At 28.4% G+C, this 19,765-nt stretch overlaps 3 protein-coding genes across 5 annotated transcripts in view; 1 reads left to right on the top strand and 2 right to left on the bottom strand.

Annotated features, from left to right (window-relative positions):
- Positions 1–19,765, top strand: part of MESK2 (misexpression suppressor of KSR 2) — a 71,252-nt gene that overhangs the window by 15,732 nt on the left and 35,755 nt on the right. For all 3 annotated transcript variants that reach the window (XM_089223785.1, XM_089223786.1, XM_089223787.1), the window contains 3 exons: positions 1,902–1,946; positions 2,682–2,881; positions 3,725–3,845. In XM_089223785.1, the coding sequence (XP_089079911.1) occupies positions 1,902–1,946; positions 2,682–2,881; positions 3,725–3,845 (366 nt within the window). The remainder of the gene's footprint in view (positions 1–1,901; positions 1,947–2,681; positions 2,882–3,724; positions 3,846–19,765) is intronic.
- Positions 5,350–8,478, bottom strand: LOC149057667 (uncharacterized). The gene has a single exon (XM_089223783.1). The coding sequence runs from the start codon at positions 8,324–8,326 to the stop codon at positions 6,320–6,322; it is 2,007 nt and encodes a 668-aa protein (XP_089079909.1). The 5' UTR covers positions 8,327–8,478; the 3' UTR covers positions 5,350–6,319.
- LOC107163059 (uncharacterized) lies at positions 16,824–19,074 on the bottom strand. Its single transcript, XM_089223788.1, has 4 exons — positions 18,918–19,074; positions 18,403–18,695; positions 17,883–18,323; positions 16,824–17,413 (listed from the first exon to the last, which is right to left on the bottom strand). Exons 1-4 carry the CDS (start codon positions 19,012–19,014, stop codon positions 16,964–16,966), a joined length of 1,281 nt encoding a protein of 426 aa, XP_089079914.1. The 5' UTR covers positions 19,015–19,074; the 3' UTR covers positions 16,824–16,963.

Genomic DNA, 19,765 nt, shown 5'->3' with positions numbered 1-19,765 from the left:
ATATTCCCAAGCAGAATATTTTTCTAAGTATTTTGATACATAAAAAAGGTAGGTAAGTCGTGGATGTCGCTCTGCTGTACAGTAGGTTACAAATAGGTTATTGTAATGTATGGAATTAAATTTGAATCCAATGATATTATATCATTGTTTACGAATCACTAAAAGTGAAAATCCAATGTTGGAAAAATTTAAATTTCAAATGCTCATAAAAATTTAATTTGAATTTCCGGTGGACTTTTTATTTGTGATAAGGATTGAAAAACTTTTAAGGAATCTTGTATTACATTTTCAAATCTTAGATTTAAAAATAAATTTTTTTATGAATTTCTAGCTTAAAATAATTTGTGAATTTTCGTGATTTTTACGTATTTTGTCAAAATTCAAACTTTGAATGCTTATAAAAAAAAATTGTGACTATGAATTTCTTTTATTTTTCAACTGCTATTGTAACAATATGTTAATAGCCTTGTATTAAATTTTCAAGCTTTTCTGCCTAACAAATAATTTTTATCGATATTAATTTAAAAAAAACTAATAATGATCGAAAATTTCAAATGCCTATGAATAGTTCAGCTTAAGTCGAATTTTTTTGAAAATTACATGGTGGATAGAATATACTTATATAAATATTCGGTGAAAATTTCATGTATCTATGGTCATCTGTTTTAAAGTTACATCAAAAACCAAAATCGATTTTGTCGAAAAATGAGTGTGCGTAAAATTTCCCGTTTTTCCCTTAATTTTTAGTTTGTTTTTCTCGATTATTTAAAAAAGTATTAAGAATTTTTTACTTTTGAGTTTTGACCCCCCAAAGTACCAACTAGATTCACTTTCTGATCGAACGAGGTACTGAAGTCAAAATTGAATTTTGGACGAGTAGCTTATGAGTTATAAGAATTTAATGTTTAGAGAAGTGGTGTAGTAGACAAACATTTTGCGGGGTAACCCCGTACCACTTCACTCTGCCAATCTAAGCTTTAAATACTCATAACTCATAAACTACTCGCCCTAAATTAGATTTTTATAAATTAAAATACTTAGAAAAATACTCTGCTTTGGAATATGAAATTAAAACTCTAGGTTGTCATTCAAAAAAGTAAAACTCTTAAAAAATTATAAGGATAAAAAATATTAAAAAACATAATTTTTTAACAACATGAAAATTTGTAAAAAAATATTTTAAAAAACATTGATATATTTTGAAATAATGTGTGGTTCATGATAAAAGAATCACCCTGTTTAATGTATGGCACGATCGACTTGATCGACTGTAACTAGCAGAAAGATGATAGAGAAATGAAAAAATTATCTGATAAAGTTTTCTCTGCTATATTTGCAGATTTTTTTGAACAGACCTCCGAAAAATTTGTTATTATTATTATTTTTGTTTTATTGAAATAAATCCACAATCTATATCTTTGTACAATGAGTACTGAGTAGGTTTGATAAGTGACGAGTAACGTGAATCGTGTGATTAGGGAGGATACCCAGTGGTTACACCCTATAAAAATTAGTTATGTAAATCTATTTTGCGCTATATAATATAAAAAGGTAAGATACTAATATATATTGAAATAAATCGATGTATTTTTTAAATAAAAATGTTTCACTAATTATTATATAATTATGTAATAGTTTATTTTTTAAAGATTTTAAATCTCAAAAAAATCGATTTTATTTAAAAATTTATTTTCATCGTGTTGTTATGCGGATGACAAAAAAAAAGTTTACTAGGCTTGTAATAGGTACCTATACAAATATTTGGTATATGCCTATAATATAACATATAGGCATACATAAACACACGTTAGTCATGACAGTGTGGGGTACATAATAATATAATAATATATTGTGTGTTACAGTATGTGTATTTTTTGATTCTGATGATTTTTATTTTACAGAAAAATGCCCACGTCTGCCATATCCGAAGAAGCGTCGTTGCTCAGGTGAGTGTTATGCTCGCGAAAGTAGCTTAATTTATTTTCATATAGTTGTGTATTTGTGCAATCTAGGCTGTCTTTTGATGTGTCACGGCGATGCATATTACCAAGTTTGAGCCTTTTGATTGATAGTTATTTATTTTCTGTGCGAAGTTTAGGTCCTCCTATAACCAAAATATTAACATTTATAATTTTCACGGTATCGTTGACACCGTTTTTACGCACATCGTGCATACCATGTCCATATTATAGCAACTCAAAAGAGGTCACTCGTATCGCCCACTTGGCCCTAACTCGGCGCCACTGTGGCTGCATTGAATATAATAACATGTTACATCCCGTTAATGAAATTACTCAGTCCGCGAAATGGACATTTTTTTTTACTGTTTCATTACTCTTGAGTAGGTGAGCCTTGAACAGTTCGTGTGTACTTTGGGTGATCCTGCGATAATAACGAATGATATTTTATAATTTATAAACTTATAATAATTACAAATTTTTTAATATGATATAATTTTTATTACTTACTATATTTCATGTATCATGTATTTTATAAAATTTTACAATAAATTAGAGTTTTTTTTTCAACTAATATACTTATACATACACACACGCATCAAACAATTTTGAAAATATTTATAGTTTACCGTTTTGTGAATTGGGTGTAACATTGAAATACTGCATGTATTAAAATTTTATATCATAACAATAACCATAGTATGCTTTCTATGTGTGATGTAGTGGCATGCGATCAGAGACCTTGGAGGAAGTGGAACTTACCGGCGTCCGTCCGTCGCTACCTGCTGTTCGGACGTTTACCAGGGGCAACACCGGTGTGGAAGAGGTGTACGTGGACACCGACAATGGGCCGGTGTGCGTGGCCGTACAGGGCGATCGGTCCAGGCCACCCATACTCACTTACCACGACTTAGGACTGAATTGTAAGCAAACCTTATGTTTTGAGTTAAACTTTCTCGGTTAGGTGTAACCTAACTACCTACTTGGGTGGTTCCTTTTGTTACGCTGAAACATTGAAAACGACAATCTTTTCACTTCAATTATTTCTAGTATACCTATGCAATTTATAATTAACGAAAATTTAAACGATTTCATTTATCATAAATATGTGTAACACACTGACATGTAAACTGAGTATTGCAGAGTACTAGCTAGGTAGGTATTGTATACATAATAAGCGTGCGCAGGTATTCTTGGCAGGGGAGGCAATACCTAAGCTAAGGAGGTCCAGACTCCAATCCTCCTACCCGATTTTCCCCAATTGGTAGGTATAATATTATATTTTGGTAGCCACCTCCCCTGCCTCCCCCGTGCGCACGTTTATGATTGATATTATACTTGATTTAAGAGGATATTATATATGGTATAGTTACAATTACCTTTTAATTGCATATAATTATGTGTTGTTTTTCTAAGTCTTTAAAAATTATATCAAACCTTGATTTTTATTTTAACTAACAAAAAATTGTGTATTGTCATCGAAAATCTAATACATATAATAATTCTGCTACTAGCTAAATGTGCCGCTTGGTATGTTGTAGTCATTCAACGAAATTTTAAGACATTCTCACGAATTGTTGTGTGGTCACAATAGTTTATATAACGTTACGCTATGTTTTTCATTCGACGAGTAAAACCCTTTTATCGTCATTTAGTTGGCGGAGTGGACAAGGGAGGGGTTAATTTTGACATTACGCTTAATTTTTCTGACTATAAAGAGCAAAATTTTTCGTTTGGACGTTTTCTAATGCTTATTCGTTTTATAGATGTCACGAGCTTTCAGACATTCTTCAATTACAGTGAAATGCGCACTCTCATGTCAAATTTTTGCGTGTACCACGTGAACGCACCCGGACAGGAAGAAGGAGCAGCACCGTTATCGGATGAGTAAGTTTCATATGTATAGAGCATACGAAATGTTATAAAATGCATGTGTGTGAGGATACAAGAAGTTTCTTATGAGTTTGAAATGCGATATTCGAATTGTTTTATTTCTGAATAAGAAAATAAAACACATCTATTACGATAAGTGATCATAAAAGGCAATTATACGATATAAGTATTATAAGTAATATATATATATATATATATATATGTGTGTGTGTACCGGGAGGATATATTAATCATAGAGAGACTTGACGCCCAGATAAAATCAGTTTTTTGCCGTTTTATTTATAAACTAAATGAAATGTTGAAAAGTCAAAATTGTCAGCAAAATAAACTCTATAAAACAGGTATCTTTATTATTCTAAAAGTTAAAAATTAATTTTTTTAAATTTTATTGTTTACCAAAAAATTTAATAAAATACATGAAGCTCTTGTTTAAGTGAGTTTAATATAAAAAAAAAGATTATATGATATATTTATTATCTCAGGAGATATCGCAATGGGTAAATCCTCGCAGGACACCCTGTTTATATATATATATAGTTTTTACAACTAACTAATAATATGAAGACTGAGATGAATGTTTTTATAGTTACAAATATCTTTATATGAAATTATTCCATATCATTATATTTAATACAGTTTAATTAAATTGTAATGATTTTTTTACGTTATCTACATAGTATATGCTAAAAAAGATCTCGGTAGGAAATAATTTTAAAACGTTATAGAATATTTATAGTTTTCTCCAGAAAATGTTAAATAATTAATGACGATGTATAATGCAAATAGATTATAATGATATGATGCAGTTTAAATTTATTTCATTTAGATTTAATATTTGTTGAAAATTATTCCTCACCTCCACTCACAATAATTTAACGTTAAATCTTGTTTACTTTGTGTGTGAGTACCAAATGCCACTGATATACAATATTATGATTATTAATAATAAATTATACATTATTAATATTTAAATAGTCAAGTGACTTAATCACTCTTCAATTTCACATTCACAAATTTAAAGAGTCATAATATTATAATATATGATTTTAAATTAATTCTAGTATATCTATATGTTTTAACTCTACTTTTTGTAATGAATCAAAAATAAGCTAGCGCGTTGCTATTGATGAGACGTTACCTTATAATAATATATTAACTAAGTTGGTATAGTTAGCTATTTAAAATGACTAATAATTAAAGGGATTTAGAATAGCGACTTCTTTTATCCTATCTTTTATTATCAAATTAAAGCATATAATTATTATGATAGATTGGGATCGTGAGTATACAGATTTATAAAGATTATTTAAATTAATTAGAATGCCTGAGTCTGCATGTCATGAATATATTTATTTATAACAACCTGATATTTTATTATTTATCAGATGTATAATATAAACTCTCACCTTAACAGTATAGAAGTTGGTTGGTTGATGGTAGGTTACAAATGTCTTTTGAAATCAAGAGGTATTGAATAAAATTAATTTATAACACTTAATGTTTTTAATTTGTAAGAAAACAGTAACAATTTCCGTCAGCCAAGCAGCAATGGTCCGTGAATGGAGAGTATGTCGATTGACTTAATAAATCAGTGTAGAAGGTATATGACAGGCTAGAATGATGTTAGCAGACTGGTTGTATCATGTAAAGGGGGCTCTATTTATAGTATTGACCCTTGGTACTTGTTGACAGATTTGTTATGTTATTGTCGTTTATTATCAAGGTACATGGTAAAAGATGCGTGTTTTTATTAACGCATTTTTGTAATATGACTTATGGTATACATATGTATAGGTATAAAATAGATAGTAATTTTATATAATATTGAAGTTCATGAGTACAGATATTTTGTTATAAAAGTCGTAATATTAGTGTATTAGATATAGTAATGACATTTGATTAAAAGTAAGTATAAATGTTACTACTGTTAATAAGTATAATTTTGATTATTATAATGGGGTACAAAGATGTGTTATGGTAAGTTATATATTTTGATATTATGAATATTTTTTGATACCTATTGTATTAAGTACAGCGTTTAGATATTAATAATAGGTGTTTTATGATTAACATAGTTGAAATGATGATATTCGTAATATTATGAATATCATTACATCCACCCTAGTTTTTTTTATATTATGTCCTCATAATATAGTATATATATATATAAAAATTATAAGAATTTGTTATTGTTATAAAGATATTTATATAAATTGAGAGTGGATAAATAGTTTGATTAAAATACTTATATAATTGTAATAAATTAGTTAAATAGTTTGATTAAAATAGTTATATAATAAAATTGGTTAGATAGTTTTGTTTTAGAATAGTTATATAATATAAATAAAATTGGTTAAATAGTTTTGTTTAAAATAGTTATATAATATAAATAAAATTGGTTAAATAGTTTTGTTTAAAATAGTTATATAATATAAATAAAATTGGTTAAATAGTTTTGTTTAAAATAGTTATATAGATATTTTCCTAATATTGGAAGCTGGAGACCATAGAATTTTACATTCAGTTGTTTCCTTGGGTATGTTATCCTTGGTTTTTATCCAGACATCTTGGTTCTGTTGGTGTTGTGGTTGCAAGTCATTTTTTTGTTCTATGGTATTTTTTTTGTTTTCTTTGAAATTGTTCTCATGTTGTTTGTGCATGAAGAACTGAGTGAGGTTGGAGAAGAGGCCAGCCATCATTTTTAGGCTCCAGCCAAAAGTTTGGTAGAGAAGTGAGATGTTAAGTCCTGTATTTAGTATGCTGAGTATTATTTTGATAATAAAAAATATTCCCAGCAATCCGGAGATAATATTACCAAGTGAGGTAAACCATCCCCACATTTTGTATAATTTATTTTCTACCATTAGTCCTATGGAGTTTTCATCGATGAGGCTTTGTAATCTTAGGCCTTGATCAGTATAGTCATATCCCAATGATTGTCTAGCGATATTTTTTTGTGCCGCTATAATCTCTTGGGGAAATAATAAATGTTTTTGTAGGGCATTCATTATTTCATGACTGTATATTCCAGCAACCATTAGATTTTCAGGGCTTTTATATGTCCATGTCCATGTAGTGGCTGGTTTTAGGATAATAGGAGTTTTTATTTCTCTGATTGTAGGAGCAATCCCAAACCATTCTCCTTCAAGAAGGAAAGCTGGTGGTAGTATGGTATTGCAATCTACTTCGGTACCGTATTTTTGTAGAGTATGAGTTTTTGGTGCCATATAATATGTTTGATTGTTATATTTTATTGGCAGTTCATCGAAACAAGTTGTTAATGTGTTAATTTCTACATTGACGGGTTTGCATTTTAGGAGATATATTATTTCACCTGTTTTAATCGCGGTGTATCCTGGACCTTCTCCCATCGCATAGGCAAATTCTGATAGGCTATATGTTGCCAAAGATAACTTTTGTATTAGCATTTTTCTTTCGAGTTCACATTGTTTTATGAGCAGATCAGCGTATAGTGCTGTCATTGTTGTTTTTAAAAAATTTTCAATGTAAACAAACTTTGTATTAACATAAGCCATAAGGTCCGTGTTGTGAGGTAATATTTGTTTGGCTTGGAAATGGTTCATAAATTGTGGATCAATTAGAATGAACAATTGAGGGTGTTCGGTTTGAATGACAGGTATGTCGCAAGCAAATGTTTTTTTTATTTTCTTTAGAGCAAAAACTATATTTTCGGTTTCCACCATATATGTTTGTATTTCATTGAATAAATAATTTGTTTTTTTGTCAGTTGTAATTAAAGAGGCTGGTCCTTCATATAGTACATCAAAGTCGGTTTTGTCACAACTTTGTAGTATTTGGTCGTTTGACCATATGACTTCGCCTTTATATGTATCTAATCCATATAGTTCTGATAGCTTTAGTCTAGTGCCTGTTGGCATTATTAGTATATTATCTTTGGTTTGGGTGTTGGCTATTCCTTCGCCAAGGTATATCTTGTAGTTGCTTTGCACTACCACGTTTGTCCAACTGCCTCTGTCTGATGAAAATGAAGCTCCCTCGCAATTTCCTTGTTTATCTAACATTCCGATTAATGTGTGAGTGGCAGTTATTGTTTGGTTTATTTTTAAGCCTGCTACTATTCCTCCAGTTGGGAATAAGTATATTTGCTTTTGGTGTAGCTCTGCGCATCTTGCACTTCCTAAAATTAGTATTTCCGAGAAGAACCCGCCTTCTACGACTTGTGAGTCGTCGAATGTTGAGCATCTAGTAATAAGATAGTCTACTGATATGAGACAAGATCTGTAAAATATTGTTCTTATCTCAGCCCTTTGTAATAATTTTATTCTTGGTATTTGTTTGGAATGTGGTAGAGGTGGTTGTTCGCAGTAGTCTATTTGTAGACTGTTAAAAGATGTGATATTTAGTTTTGGGCCTGAGCAATCATATGCTATGAATGCTTTTGTATATGATAATGTTGTGATGGTGATCCAGATAATTGATTTGAATATGTTCATGTTGTTGTACTATATTAAAATCTTAGTTTAATACAAGGAGAAGAGAAAGAAAAAAAAAATATTGAATTTGTATATATATATATATATTTTTTTTTTTATAGTTCTTATAACATAGATGTTATATTTAAGAACTTACTTTCTTTGCTCTTTTTTATTTTTTTTTTATTGTATTTTTGTAATTATCTTTTTGTAAGAACAAATATTGTATATATGAAAAATGAATGTAATGTGAATTTTGTTGGTTTTTGCTAGGGTATATTACCATATGAGTGGATTTGTATTTAAACTATATGTTAATAGATTAACGTAGGATTCATCTATTTTTTTTTTGTTTTTTAGAATGAGATTATTTATAAAAAATCTGTTGTCTATAAATTCATCAGTTATTTTATTTTTTATTAGTTTGTTTTGGATAATAGCGGACCTTGTGGTTTTTAATTCATTAATAAATATAGGATCATTTTTTTGGTGAAATTTATTAATGTGTAATGTTTTTGATTGTTTTTTTATTTTCTTTAATCCTTTGCTCATTATTTTTTGATAGTAATTAAATTCCTTTTGTAATTTCTCTTGATGGTTAATATTGAATGAATAATCTCGTAAATAATATAGGCCTTGTAGATCCATGGTTTCTATAAATGATGAAGGGAAAATTATTTTTAATAAATGGTAATTGGTAATAAAAGATTGTTTATATTATATTATCTGTGATAATATGGTTTGATACGTCTAACATGAATAATGTCTTCAGTTGTTTTATTATTCAATGTTAATTCTACTTTGTAATTTAATTCTGTAATTTTTTTTATTATTTTAAAAGGTCCTCTATATTTTTGTGCTAGTTTAGGCGATTTTCCTACTTGTAAAAATGGAAATTTAACTAGGACTTTATCTCCTGGATTAAAATTTATTATCCTGTGACTTTTGTCGTGATATACTTTTTGTTTTTGTTGAGCTTTTTCTACTATTTGTGGTATTTTATTTCTTATATCATTTAATTCTTTTAATGACTTAAATATATCATAGGGCATATTTTCGGGTATTATTTTATTATCAATCGGAAAGTATGGTTCAAAGCCATGCATGAGAAAGAAAGGGCTGTAATTTGTAGATGTTTGAGGAGTTGCATTATATGCTAATGTTATGTATGGTAAGAAATAAGACCATCGATGCTGATTATCGTCATTTATATAATTTTTTAATGAACTGCATAACACTCCATTAACCCTTTCTACGAATCCCTGGGTTTCCGGGGAATAGGCAGTAGATAATATTTGTTTAATACCTAGGTTTTTTGTAACTTCTTCGACTAATTTATTTTTAAAATGTGTACCCCTATCGGATGAGAATTGTTTAAATGATCCCCAGTGTGATACTATTTGTATTAAAAATTTGACTGTAGATTCAGCAGTTGCCGAATGAACAGCTTTAGTGAATATGTATTTAGTATTGCTACAAGCAGCTACTAATACGTATTTCTTTTTATTACTAGAAATTAATGGACCTAGATAGTCAAAGACTAATCTGTCCATAGGTTTATTTGTTACTGGAATTGGTTGAAGTTGACCTATTGGTTTTCCGGGTAATTTTTTATTTATTTGACATTTATGACAGGTTTTTATGAATTGAGTTGTATCTTTTGATAATGTCGTCCAATAATATTTGTTTTGTAGTTTATGAATTGTACGTGAAATTCCGGTATGACCGCCGATAGGTGATTCATGATAAGATTTAAGTACTTCATTAATTAATATTTTTGGTACAACTAGTAAATTAGTTATTTTGTTAGGAGGTGTGAAATGTTTATGAAATAATATATCGTTAATTGTTACAAATTGCCGTGATTTTCTTTTAATGTTTTTATTTATATTGTTGTCTTTATCGTCTTTATCATTAATGGCTTTTATAATGTCAGTGCAAAATTGGTCCTTGGACTGCAATGTTTTTATATCATATTTATCTAGATTATCACTTTTCGTTTCATTGTCGTTTATAATTAAATTAATGGCATTTCTTGATAGGGCATCTGCTACTTTATTCTCTTTGCCCTTTTTATATAATATTTCGAAAGTGAAATCTAATAATTTTAGAGTTAATCTAGCTATTCTAGCTGATGGTATTTTTAAAGTTTTGTAATATTGGAGACTAATATTATCGCAAAATACAATAAATTGTCGTCCCCATAAATATTCTCGAAAATATGTAATTCCAAAGACTAGCCCCAATAATTCTAAGGTAGTTGAAGAATATGTCTTTTCGTTATTTAATAATTTTCTGGATGCGTATCCTATTGGGTGTAAAATATTGTTATTGTTTGGCTGTTCTAGGCAGGCTCCTAGGCCTGTAATTGAGGCGTCTATAGTTAGAAATACCTCTTTGTTATCATCAAAGTGTTTTAATAGTGGTTCAGAAGTTAAAAGTTCCTTTAATAGGCTAAATGATTGTTCTTGTTCTTTTTCCCATTTAATTAGTTTTATATCACCCTTTATTAATTCGGTAAGTGGGTGTGATATTTTTGCAAAATCTTTAATGTGTTTTCTATAATATGAACACATTCCTATAAATGATCGAATGTCTTTTTGTGTTTTTGGTGGTTTAAATTCTGTGATAGCTTTAATGTTTCTGTTTAGCGGGGTTATCCCGTTTATTGAAATATTATGTCCTAGTAGTTCGATTTTATCATTAAAGAAAAAACATTTGTTTGTTTTTAGGGAAAAGTTCATTTTGTCCATAATTATAAATGCATTTTTTAAATTTTCTAAAGATTGCTTAAAATTATTTCCAAATGAGGCTAAGTCATCTATATATATGATTAATGATTTATATAATAAAGGTGAAAATGATTCATTTAATATTCTTTGAAATATAGCACTACTGTTTTTAAATCCCTGTGGAAGCCTAGTAAAAGTCATTAGTCCATGTATGGAGGTAAAAGCTAATTTATATTGGTCATCAAATTTAATCGGTAACTGAAAAAAACCACTGTTAAGGTCTAGAGAAGTGAAGTATTGTGACCCTTCTAATGCCCTGAGTAGATCTGTAGTCCTCGGTATAGGGTACTGATCTGTTTCAACCCTTTCATTTAGTTCTTTATATGAAACTACTAGTCTATATGAGCCTTTTTCTTTCTTTTTAACTAGAAAAGCTGGGGCTGCAAATTTAGAAATTATAGGGCGAATAATTTTGGCTTCTAATAATTTATCTAATTGTGACTTTAGCTCGTCTCTTTGTTGGGGAGATACTCGATGGGGTGCATTAAATTTCGGATCTTTGTAATTAGGTTTCATTTTAATTTGGCATGGCTCTATGTTGGCTGGCCTAACTTTGGAAGTATCTGTTGTAAATAAGTGTAAATATTCTTTTATTAATTCAATGACTTGTTTATATTCCACTAAGTTTAAATTGGCTGATATGTTTATTAATGTCCCTTCTTTATCATAAATAATTTCTTTATTAATAGGTATGTTATTGGTATGAATGTTATTAATTTCTTTATCGCCTGTTTTTATATTGTTATTGAAGGCATTAATTTTATTATGCACTACTTCATACTTAATGGTATTACTAATGGAATTTTTGTGCTTATTAATATTGTCATTTTCATTGATTACTTGGTTTACGTTTTCTTGTTTATTTGGTACTGATTCTAATCGTGGTGATAAATTTATTAATATGCCTTCTTTGACTTGTATTATTTTTTTATCAGTTATATTATTTATATTGCTTGTGTTTTTTGTTTTATCATGTATGGTAGCTTTATTATTTTTGTATTTATTTATTTTTTGTATTAAGTCATATATGGTAATTGTATTCATTGTGTATGAATATTTAATGGGTGTTTTTGTCGATGGTCTTATAGACTTTGTGCCTGGAATCCAGTGCGTGTTTTTGTTAACATTATATAATACTATCGGGGGTCTGTTATCGTTTTCTTTGGCATAAACCATTCCGTTTTTGGTAGTATCATCATAGATGTATGTATCGAACCCATAATGATTAGCAATAGAAGCTAATTCATCATCTGCTAGCCAGTAATTTGGAAGTTTATTTAAAGTTAAAAGTTCCAAAATATCAGAAATTGTAGTTATTTGATTGTTTCCGTCATTTAGTGCGTTGCATATTGCATATATGCCGCAGTTATCGTCTCCGATGACATTTTCGCCTGGTTTATAATTGTTAAATATTTTGAATGCTTTATCATTGTTATGTTTTAACGTATTTGTTGGTTTTATATTATTTTCTTTTCTGACAACCTGTGTTAATTTTTTGTGTTCATTGGTTTTCCAATTATTTGTTATTTCAGAGTCATTTATATGACAAATTATTATTTCAATGTCAGTATCTTGAAATTCTGAATAAATGAGTTGTTTTATTATTGACCAGTTACAATTATCTAAACCCGAGGCTAATTTAGGAATTGATAAGTTAAAATTGTTATTTAATATCATACATGTTTTTAAGTTTGCCAATGCTATTTTTATTGTATTAATTGTTGGCTTTTGATAGAATTTTTCTTTAGTTATTAAATGATAAATAAGTTTATTATTAATTCTTGTTTGTAAAACTTGTCCTACTTGTGGGTTTAGTTTAGAAAGAATATTTGTGGTATCTCCATATGTATTTTTTATATCAAGGGCTATCCCTTTGCTCATTTTTAAGTCTGCTGATATGCAGTGAGCTATGGAGTAGTCATTACTTAGTTCAAATATATTTAATTGTATTTCTTTAATTAAATTAATTTTAGAATCAGTAATGTTAGTATAGGCTTTTATTATGAGATTGTTATTTAGAGTAATTGTTTTACCTTTGAAATCTATAATGGCATGGTTTTTGGATAGGAAATTGTTTCCTATTATAAATGCACAAGATAAGTCTTGTATAATGTGCGTAGATATTTTGAATTTTATAGAGTTTATTTCTATTTTTATTTCCGTGGACCCAATTAAGATTAAAGGTTTGTTGTTGGGTCCCGTTAATTTCATGTTAATTACTTTGTTTATGATTTGATCTTTGGGTACAAGAGTATGTCTGATGCAACATATATTTGCGCCTGTGTCGATTGTTATTGGAATATCATTATTGTTAAACTTTGCTTTTATGTATAATGCATTTGGAATATTATTTATTATGTGTGTAATAGTTGGATTTATTTTTGACATATAAGGGGAACAATTTTTGTCATAATTGTTTAACCTTTTTATTGGTTTTTTGATTGTGGAAAATATATCCAACAGTTTTTGGCTAGGTGTCCTACTTTGTCGCATAATTGACATTTATTAGGATTTTTATTGAAGCGACAGTCTTTTGTTAAATGATTGTTGTAATTGCAATTGTCGCATTTTTGGTTGTTTTTAAAATTTTGTGAAGGATATTGTTCGATTGGTTGAGGCATTTGGTTATTACTGGTATTTTGAGTATTATAAAATGGTTTATTTATTTGAAATTTATTATTGAGTTTTTGTTGAAATGGCTGTTTAGGATAATTGGTATTTTTGAATTGTTTATTTTTATTTTTTTCGATTTCATCGTTTAGTTTTTTGAATGTTTCTTGGGATTGTAAGTTATTGTTATTCATTAATTTTATATTTTCTTCCAATTGTATAGTTATGTTGTTTAACTGATCTTTAAATATAGAAGTTTTTATTTCTGATGGGGCTTTGGTTTGTTCACCAGTAATCATAAATTCTATCATTTCAAATTTTCGAATATTTGCTTTTAAATCTGTGATATTATTGTTTTCTAAAATACCTATATATCTGGCCACAGTTGGTTTAAGACCTTTTATTATGTTTCGAACCATTTCTGGTTGTGGCATAAGTGGATCTACGCGTTTACATAAAGATTCGGCGTCATTTATATATGAAGTAGTTTGTTCATCGTCTAATTGTTTCCGTTTTCCTAATAGGATTCGAAGCATATCTGTTTGGGCTATAGGTTCAAATTCAGTTCTTAGTTTATGTTCTAAGTCCTCCCATTTTGTTTTAACTAATGCATTGTCCTCGGAATTTTCGAAAAAAGTTAAGGCTGATCCTTCTAGACATGCGGCAATATATTGGGATTTATCATCACTGGTCCACCCGTTTATGGAAGCTGCCCTATTGTATTTTTTTAGGAAAGAATCAATATTTTCGGATATGGAACCTGAGAATCTTCCTGGGTCAAAATATGGTTTTTTACTATCCATTCTATTTAATTTGCCGCCGTTAATAATTGGATCAAAATTATGTTCTTCAAATGCGGAAAAATCTGTTGGTAGAGATTCTCCGTTAAGATATTTTAATAATCTATTTTTTAATTCGGGAACAAGACCTGTGTCTATTAGGCCTCTTTTATTTAATTCGGAAATTAACTGTGGTTTGTTTAATTTATTAACTCCGGTTGCTAATAAAATACAAACTGTGTTGTCTGGAGTGTTTAATTCCTCATTTTCTGAACTATTGTTATTCATTTACTAATTTTTTATGAGAATGTAGTGGTTGTATATTTGTAATTGTATTTAATTGTTATTTACTAATTTAATTTATTTTTAAGATGTTTCACTTGTTTTTTAGCAATGTATTATATTTTTTTTTGGATTATGTATTTTATTTGAATATTAACACCTTTGTGTTTTAAATTATATTAATCTTCTTTGGATATTATATTTAGTTTAAAAAATTATATTAATCTTCACTGGATTATATATTTTATTTTAATATTAATACTTTTGTGTTTTAAATTATATTAATCTTCTTTGGATATTATATTTAATTTAAAAAAATTATATTAATCTTCTCTGGATTATATATTTAATTAAAAATTTATATTAATCTTCTCCGGATTATATATTTTATTTGAATATTAACACTTTTGTGTTTTAAATTATATTAATCTTCTTTGGATTATGTATTTAATTAAAAATTTTATATTAATCTTCTCTGGATTATATATTTAATTAAAAATTTATATTAATCTTCTCCGGATTATATATTTTATTTGAATATTAACACTTTTGTGTTTTAAATTATATTAATCTTCTTTGGATTATGTATTTAATTAAAAATTTTATATTAATCTTCTCTGGATTATATATTTAATTAAAAATGTATATTAATCTTCTCCGGATTATATATTTTATTTGAATATTAACACTTTTGTGTTTTAAATTATATTAATCTTCTTTGGATTATGTATTTAATTAAAAAATTTATTTTTTTGTTGAGAATAATTTGATCAGAATTGTTTTTAATGATAGTCCTAAGTTTATTTAAATCTTTTTTATAAATGAGAGTCACTGTTGTTGGGCGCCACTTTGTAATGAATCAAAAATAAGCTAGCGCGTTGCTATTGATGAGACGTTACCTTATAATAATATATTAACTAAGTTGGTATAGTTAGCTATTTAAAATGACTAATAATTAAAGGGATTTAGAATAGCGACTTCTTTTATCCTATCTTTTATTATCAAATTAAAGCATATAATTATTATGATAGATTGGGATCGTGAGTATACAGATTTATAAAGATTATTTAAATTAATTAGAATGCCTGAGTCTGCATGTCATGAATATATTTATTTATAACAACCTGATATTTTATTATTTATCAGATGTATAATATAAACTCTCACCTTAACAGTATAGAAGTTGGTTGGTTGATGGTAGGTTACAAATGTCTTTTGAAATCAAGAGGTATTGAATAAAATTAATTTATAACACTTAATGTTTTTAATTTGTAAGAAAACAGTAACAATTTCCGTCAGCCAAGCAGCAATGGTCCGTGAATGGAGAGTATGTCGATTGACTTAATAAATCAGTGTAGAAGGTATATGACAGGCTAGAATGATGTTAGCAGACTGGTTGTATCATGTAAAGGGGGCTCTATTTATAGTATTGACCCTTGGTACTTGTTGACAGATTTGTTATGTTATTGTCGTTTATTATCAAGGTACATGGTAAAAGATGCGTGTTTTTATTAACGCATTTTTGTAATATGACTTATGGTATACATATGTATAGGTATAAAATAGATAGTAATTTTATATAATATTGAAGTTCATGAGTACAGATATTTTGTTATAAAAGTCGTAATATTAGTGTATTAGATATAGTAATGACATTTGATTAAAAGTAAGTATAAATGTTACTACTGTTAATAAGTATAATTTTGATTATTATAATGGGGTACAAAGATGTGTTATGGTAAGTTATATATTTTGATATTATGAATATTTTTTGATACCTATTGTATTAAGTACAGCGTTTAGATATTAATAATAGGTGTTTTATGATTAACATAGTTGAAATGATGATATTCGTAATATTATGAATATCATTACATTTTAGTTAACAAAGAATGATCATTTTATAGGAAATAATCAAATAAGTATTATATACTATAACATTATTATCTATTGAAAGTTGAATGGTTTAAAATTAATGTAAATATTTTTTATAGTAAATGTTGAAGCTACTTAATATAACTTAATAACACTCTAAAGCAAGTTTTGAAAAAAATACTTTAGGTACACACCTATAATATTATTTAAAAATAATTTCAATTTTGTATAATTTTTAAAATTTGATTTTTATTGTTTGACTTTCATTTATTATTTTGTTTACAATATAATATATTATTATGAATTAAGATAACATTTATTCAATTTTTATATTTCAAGCCAATAAGGGCGAATTGGTTACCCAATACCATCTCGGCTTGCTCTTTGATGAATGTCTGTAAGCTATTTTCCAAGACTTTCGGGATACGCTGATGGGCGAAATCTCTGATCGTTTCGCAGTTGTTATCATTATGCAACAAAACTGTGAGCCCATTGACGGTGGTCTTTGAGAATTTCTTCGTAATCTCTCCTTGTCCGTTAGGTTTAGTGACTACGATCATGGTTTGCATGTTTTCTATGGCGAATGAAGCTTTTCCATTGTACACGTTTCCGGTGTTGTATTCCAGAGCCCATTCATTGTTGCCTCTCAGGTCGAAAGATGTAAAACAGAAGATCATTTCAGTTTGATCATTGTTGACGGTATAGTTGACCATCTTTTGAATATTGTTGGTGCCGCTCAAGTCGTTAAACACTGTGTTGTAAATCTTGGCCTGCAATGATAATATTAGATTTTACTCCAGACTTCCAGAGATAGCGAACATTACTCTTATAACAAACAAAAGAAGTGCAAGGAAGCTGGAGTTACGTGGTAGGAGTGGTGATAATAAGAGACCAGGAGATTTAGGCGTTAATTTGTAGTAATCTATATACTCCTATATGTTCCTCAACCTTAATCAATAATGAGATTCTCAAATAAAATATTATTTTTAAATTAAGTGCAAGGTATATGATAATATTTCAATAGATATAATATTTTATTAACATTAAATTGCTTTGATTTAAATCACGTAACAATAGCTGTTTAACAAATTAATTTGTTGAGTATGTAGAACGACAAAATCTGCCTATGAGTTGCGATTTTATTAACCCCGATGTGCAGATAGTTTTAATGACGGATATCGTATACTTATGTTTTATTAATTTATTACTCTTATATATTAGTGATAAGTGTTTTCTTACTTGTACTCCGGGAGCAATATAAGCGTTGGTTTTCGGGACAGCCATGGATTTGGTCGGGAATAAGACAGTCGATTTCAGCTCTTGTGCGAGACGCATTGCAATTAGGGGTGCGAAACTGACAGCCATTTCTTCGACGAGACGACCTTTGATCATTTTGTTGAGGTAGTTGTAGTAGTATACGTACGGTTTTTTGAATTGGTCGTTTTCGCTCAACTCGTTTAACACTTCCATGTTGGTGAATGTCGACTCGTGGTGACCGAACTTCAATGATTTGGAGTCGATTTCTGGTCGAGTTTCCATGAATTCGTTTAAAAGGAACCTCATATTGAATTCGATATCTCTAAGTGTGATGTTGAACTGTCCAGACTCAGTCTTTTTAGAATTTGCAGCACTGTAATCGCCAACGACATCGGCTTTCTTCAAGACAGCAGTGACCGAAAACTAGAAAATACACATTGCAATGTTTAACTAACTCTTTCACTTACAAATATTTAAGTACCTAATTGTTTATATATTTTACCTTGTTCTCGCTGATCTTTTCCACGTTTATTTCATTTAAAATTGCATTTTCCAAACCTTGAATTTTGGCGTTTCTGTATTCAATTTCGCCGTTGTTCAAGAACTCAGTAGCATCAATCAAGTTCATCGGGTCTGAGAATTTAAGGTTTCTTTTGGCTTGTTCGACGTATAATTGATACTTTTGACTCGCTTTCAGAATAATTCTAATTTGTTTGGCAACATCTTTGTACTCGTCGTTATTTGAATCTCCTTGATGAAAATTTTCCAAAGTTTTCAGATCTTCGTATTTGATTTCTATAATTTAATAATATGTAATGAACTCGTATAATTAAGACTATGTGCACATGATTTTCTTGAATAAAGCAAAAGCAAAAAATAATAATGCAATAATATTTTGTTTTCAAATTAAATTGTCAAGTTAAAAAAAATTTAAATTTAAAAACTAAAATTAATAAATAACAGATTTGTTAAATTTATTATTAAAGTTAAAAACTTTAATAAAACTGTATAAAATACCTTGGTAATTGCCAGTGTGATTACTGCAGTGCAAGCAAATAGCGTTGATTGCTGCTACTGAAACAGCGAACACGAACAGAGAAACGAAGAACTTCATTTTGCTACCGTAATCGCCACTGAACTGCCTGTAAAGTCAACATCCCGATGTATTTAACCGTATTAAAATGTTGATTAAGTGATTTGGAGCAATATTAGATTTTTGTCGATATGACGGTTGGTTGTATATTTTAATATAGAATTGTATTTTATGACCTTTAAACATTGTTTACACCATGAAATACGTACAACTTACATCACTACTTTTCTTAAGATTTAATTAATACAAATGCATTTATGCATATTACAATCATGAAAAAGCGTTTCAGAAAAAAAATATTGCTTGATAAGTTTTCGATTTCTTTTCACTATAGATTATTGTTGTAAAAGGATAAAATAGTGCTGAATTAATTCACTAGAAAATCTATATGTAAAAATAGTTAAACTTGAAATGTGCATTTTATAGATTATGAATTATACAGATTTACAATTTTAATCGATAAAGTTGAAGGTAACTAATAAATTAACAAATGTGAATTAGCTATATTATTAGTTTGAAAATTATGTAATGTTCGAAGAATAATCTAACTATCAACGACAAGTTCAAACTTATAATAAATATTTTATGAACAATAATCAAAAAACTATATCCGATTTCGCTATAAAAACGTGTATACCGTAAACGTAGTGGTTTTTTCTCGATTTGCATAGGACAATTATAAAATTTAATTATACATCTCTTTATAATAGCAATTAGATACAGAGGTAAGCGTCTCTTTAAAGTTTTCATATAAAGCAAAATTAATAGTTTT

Source organism: Diuraphis noxia, unplaced genomic scaffold (genome assembly GCF_037042655.1).
Source record: "Diuraphis noxia isolate RWA-SAM2 unplaced genomic scaffold, SU_Dnox_SAM2 contig0003, whole genome shotgun sequence".
Taxonomy (NCBI): Eukaryota; Metazoa; Arthropoda; class Insecta; order Hemiptera; family Aphididae; genus Diuraphis; species Diuraphis noxia.
The sequence above is the reverse complement of the archived record's forward strand: the minus strand, read 5'-3'. Positions and strand labels throughout refer to the sequence as shown.

What these genes read in the sequence shown, in the direction of transcription:
- LOC107163059 (XM_089223788.1), bottom strand. Translation starts at nt 19,014, where the DNA reads ATGAAGTTCTTCGTTTCTCTGTTCGTGTTCGCTGTTTCAGTAGCAGCA. An exon ending in TCACACTGGCAATTACCAAG is followed by an intron (nt 18,696 to 18,917) that starts GTATTTTATACA and finishes ATTAAATTATAG; the next exon opens with AAATCAAATACGAAGATCTG. An exon ending in ATATTGCTCCCGGAGTACAA is followed by an intron (nt 17,414 to 17,882) that starts GTAAGAAAACAC and finishes TTATCATTGCAG; the next exon opens with GCCAAGATTTACAACACAGT.
- LOC149057667 (XM_089223783.1), bottom strand. Translation starts at nt 8,326, where the DNA reads ATGAACATATTCAAATCAATTATCTGGATCACCATCACAACATTATCA.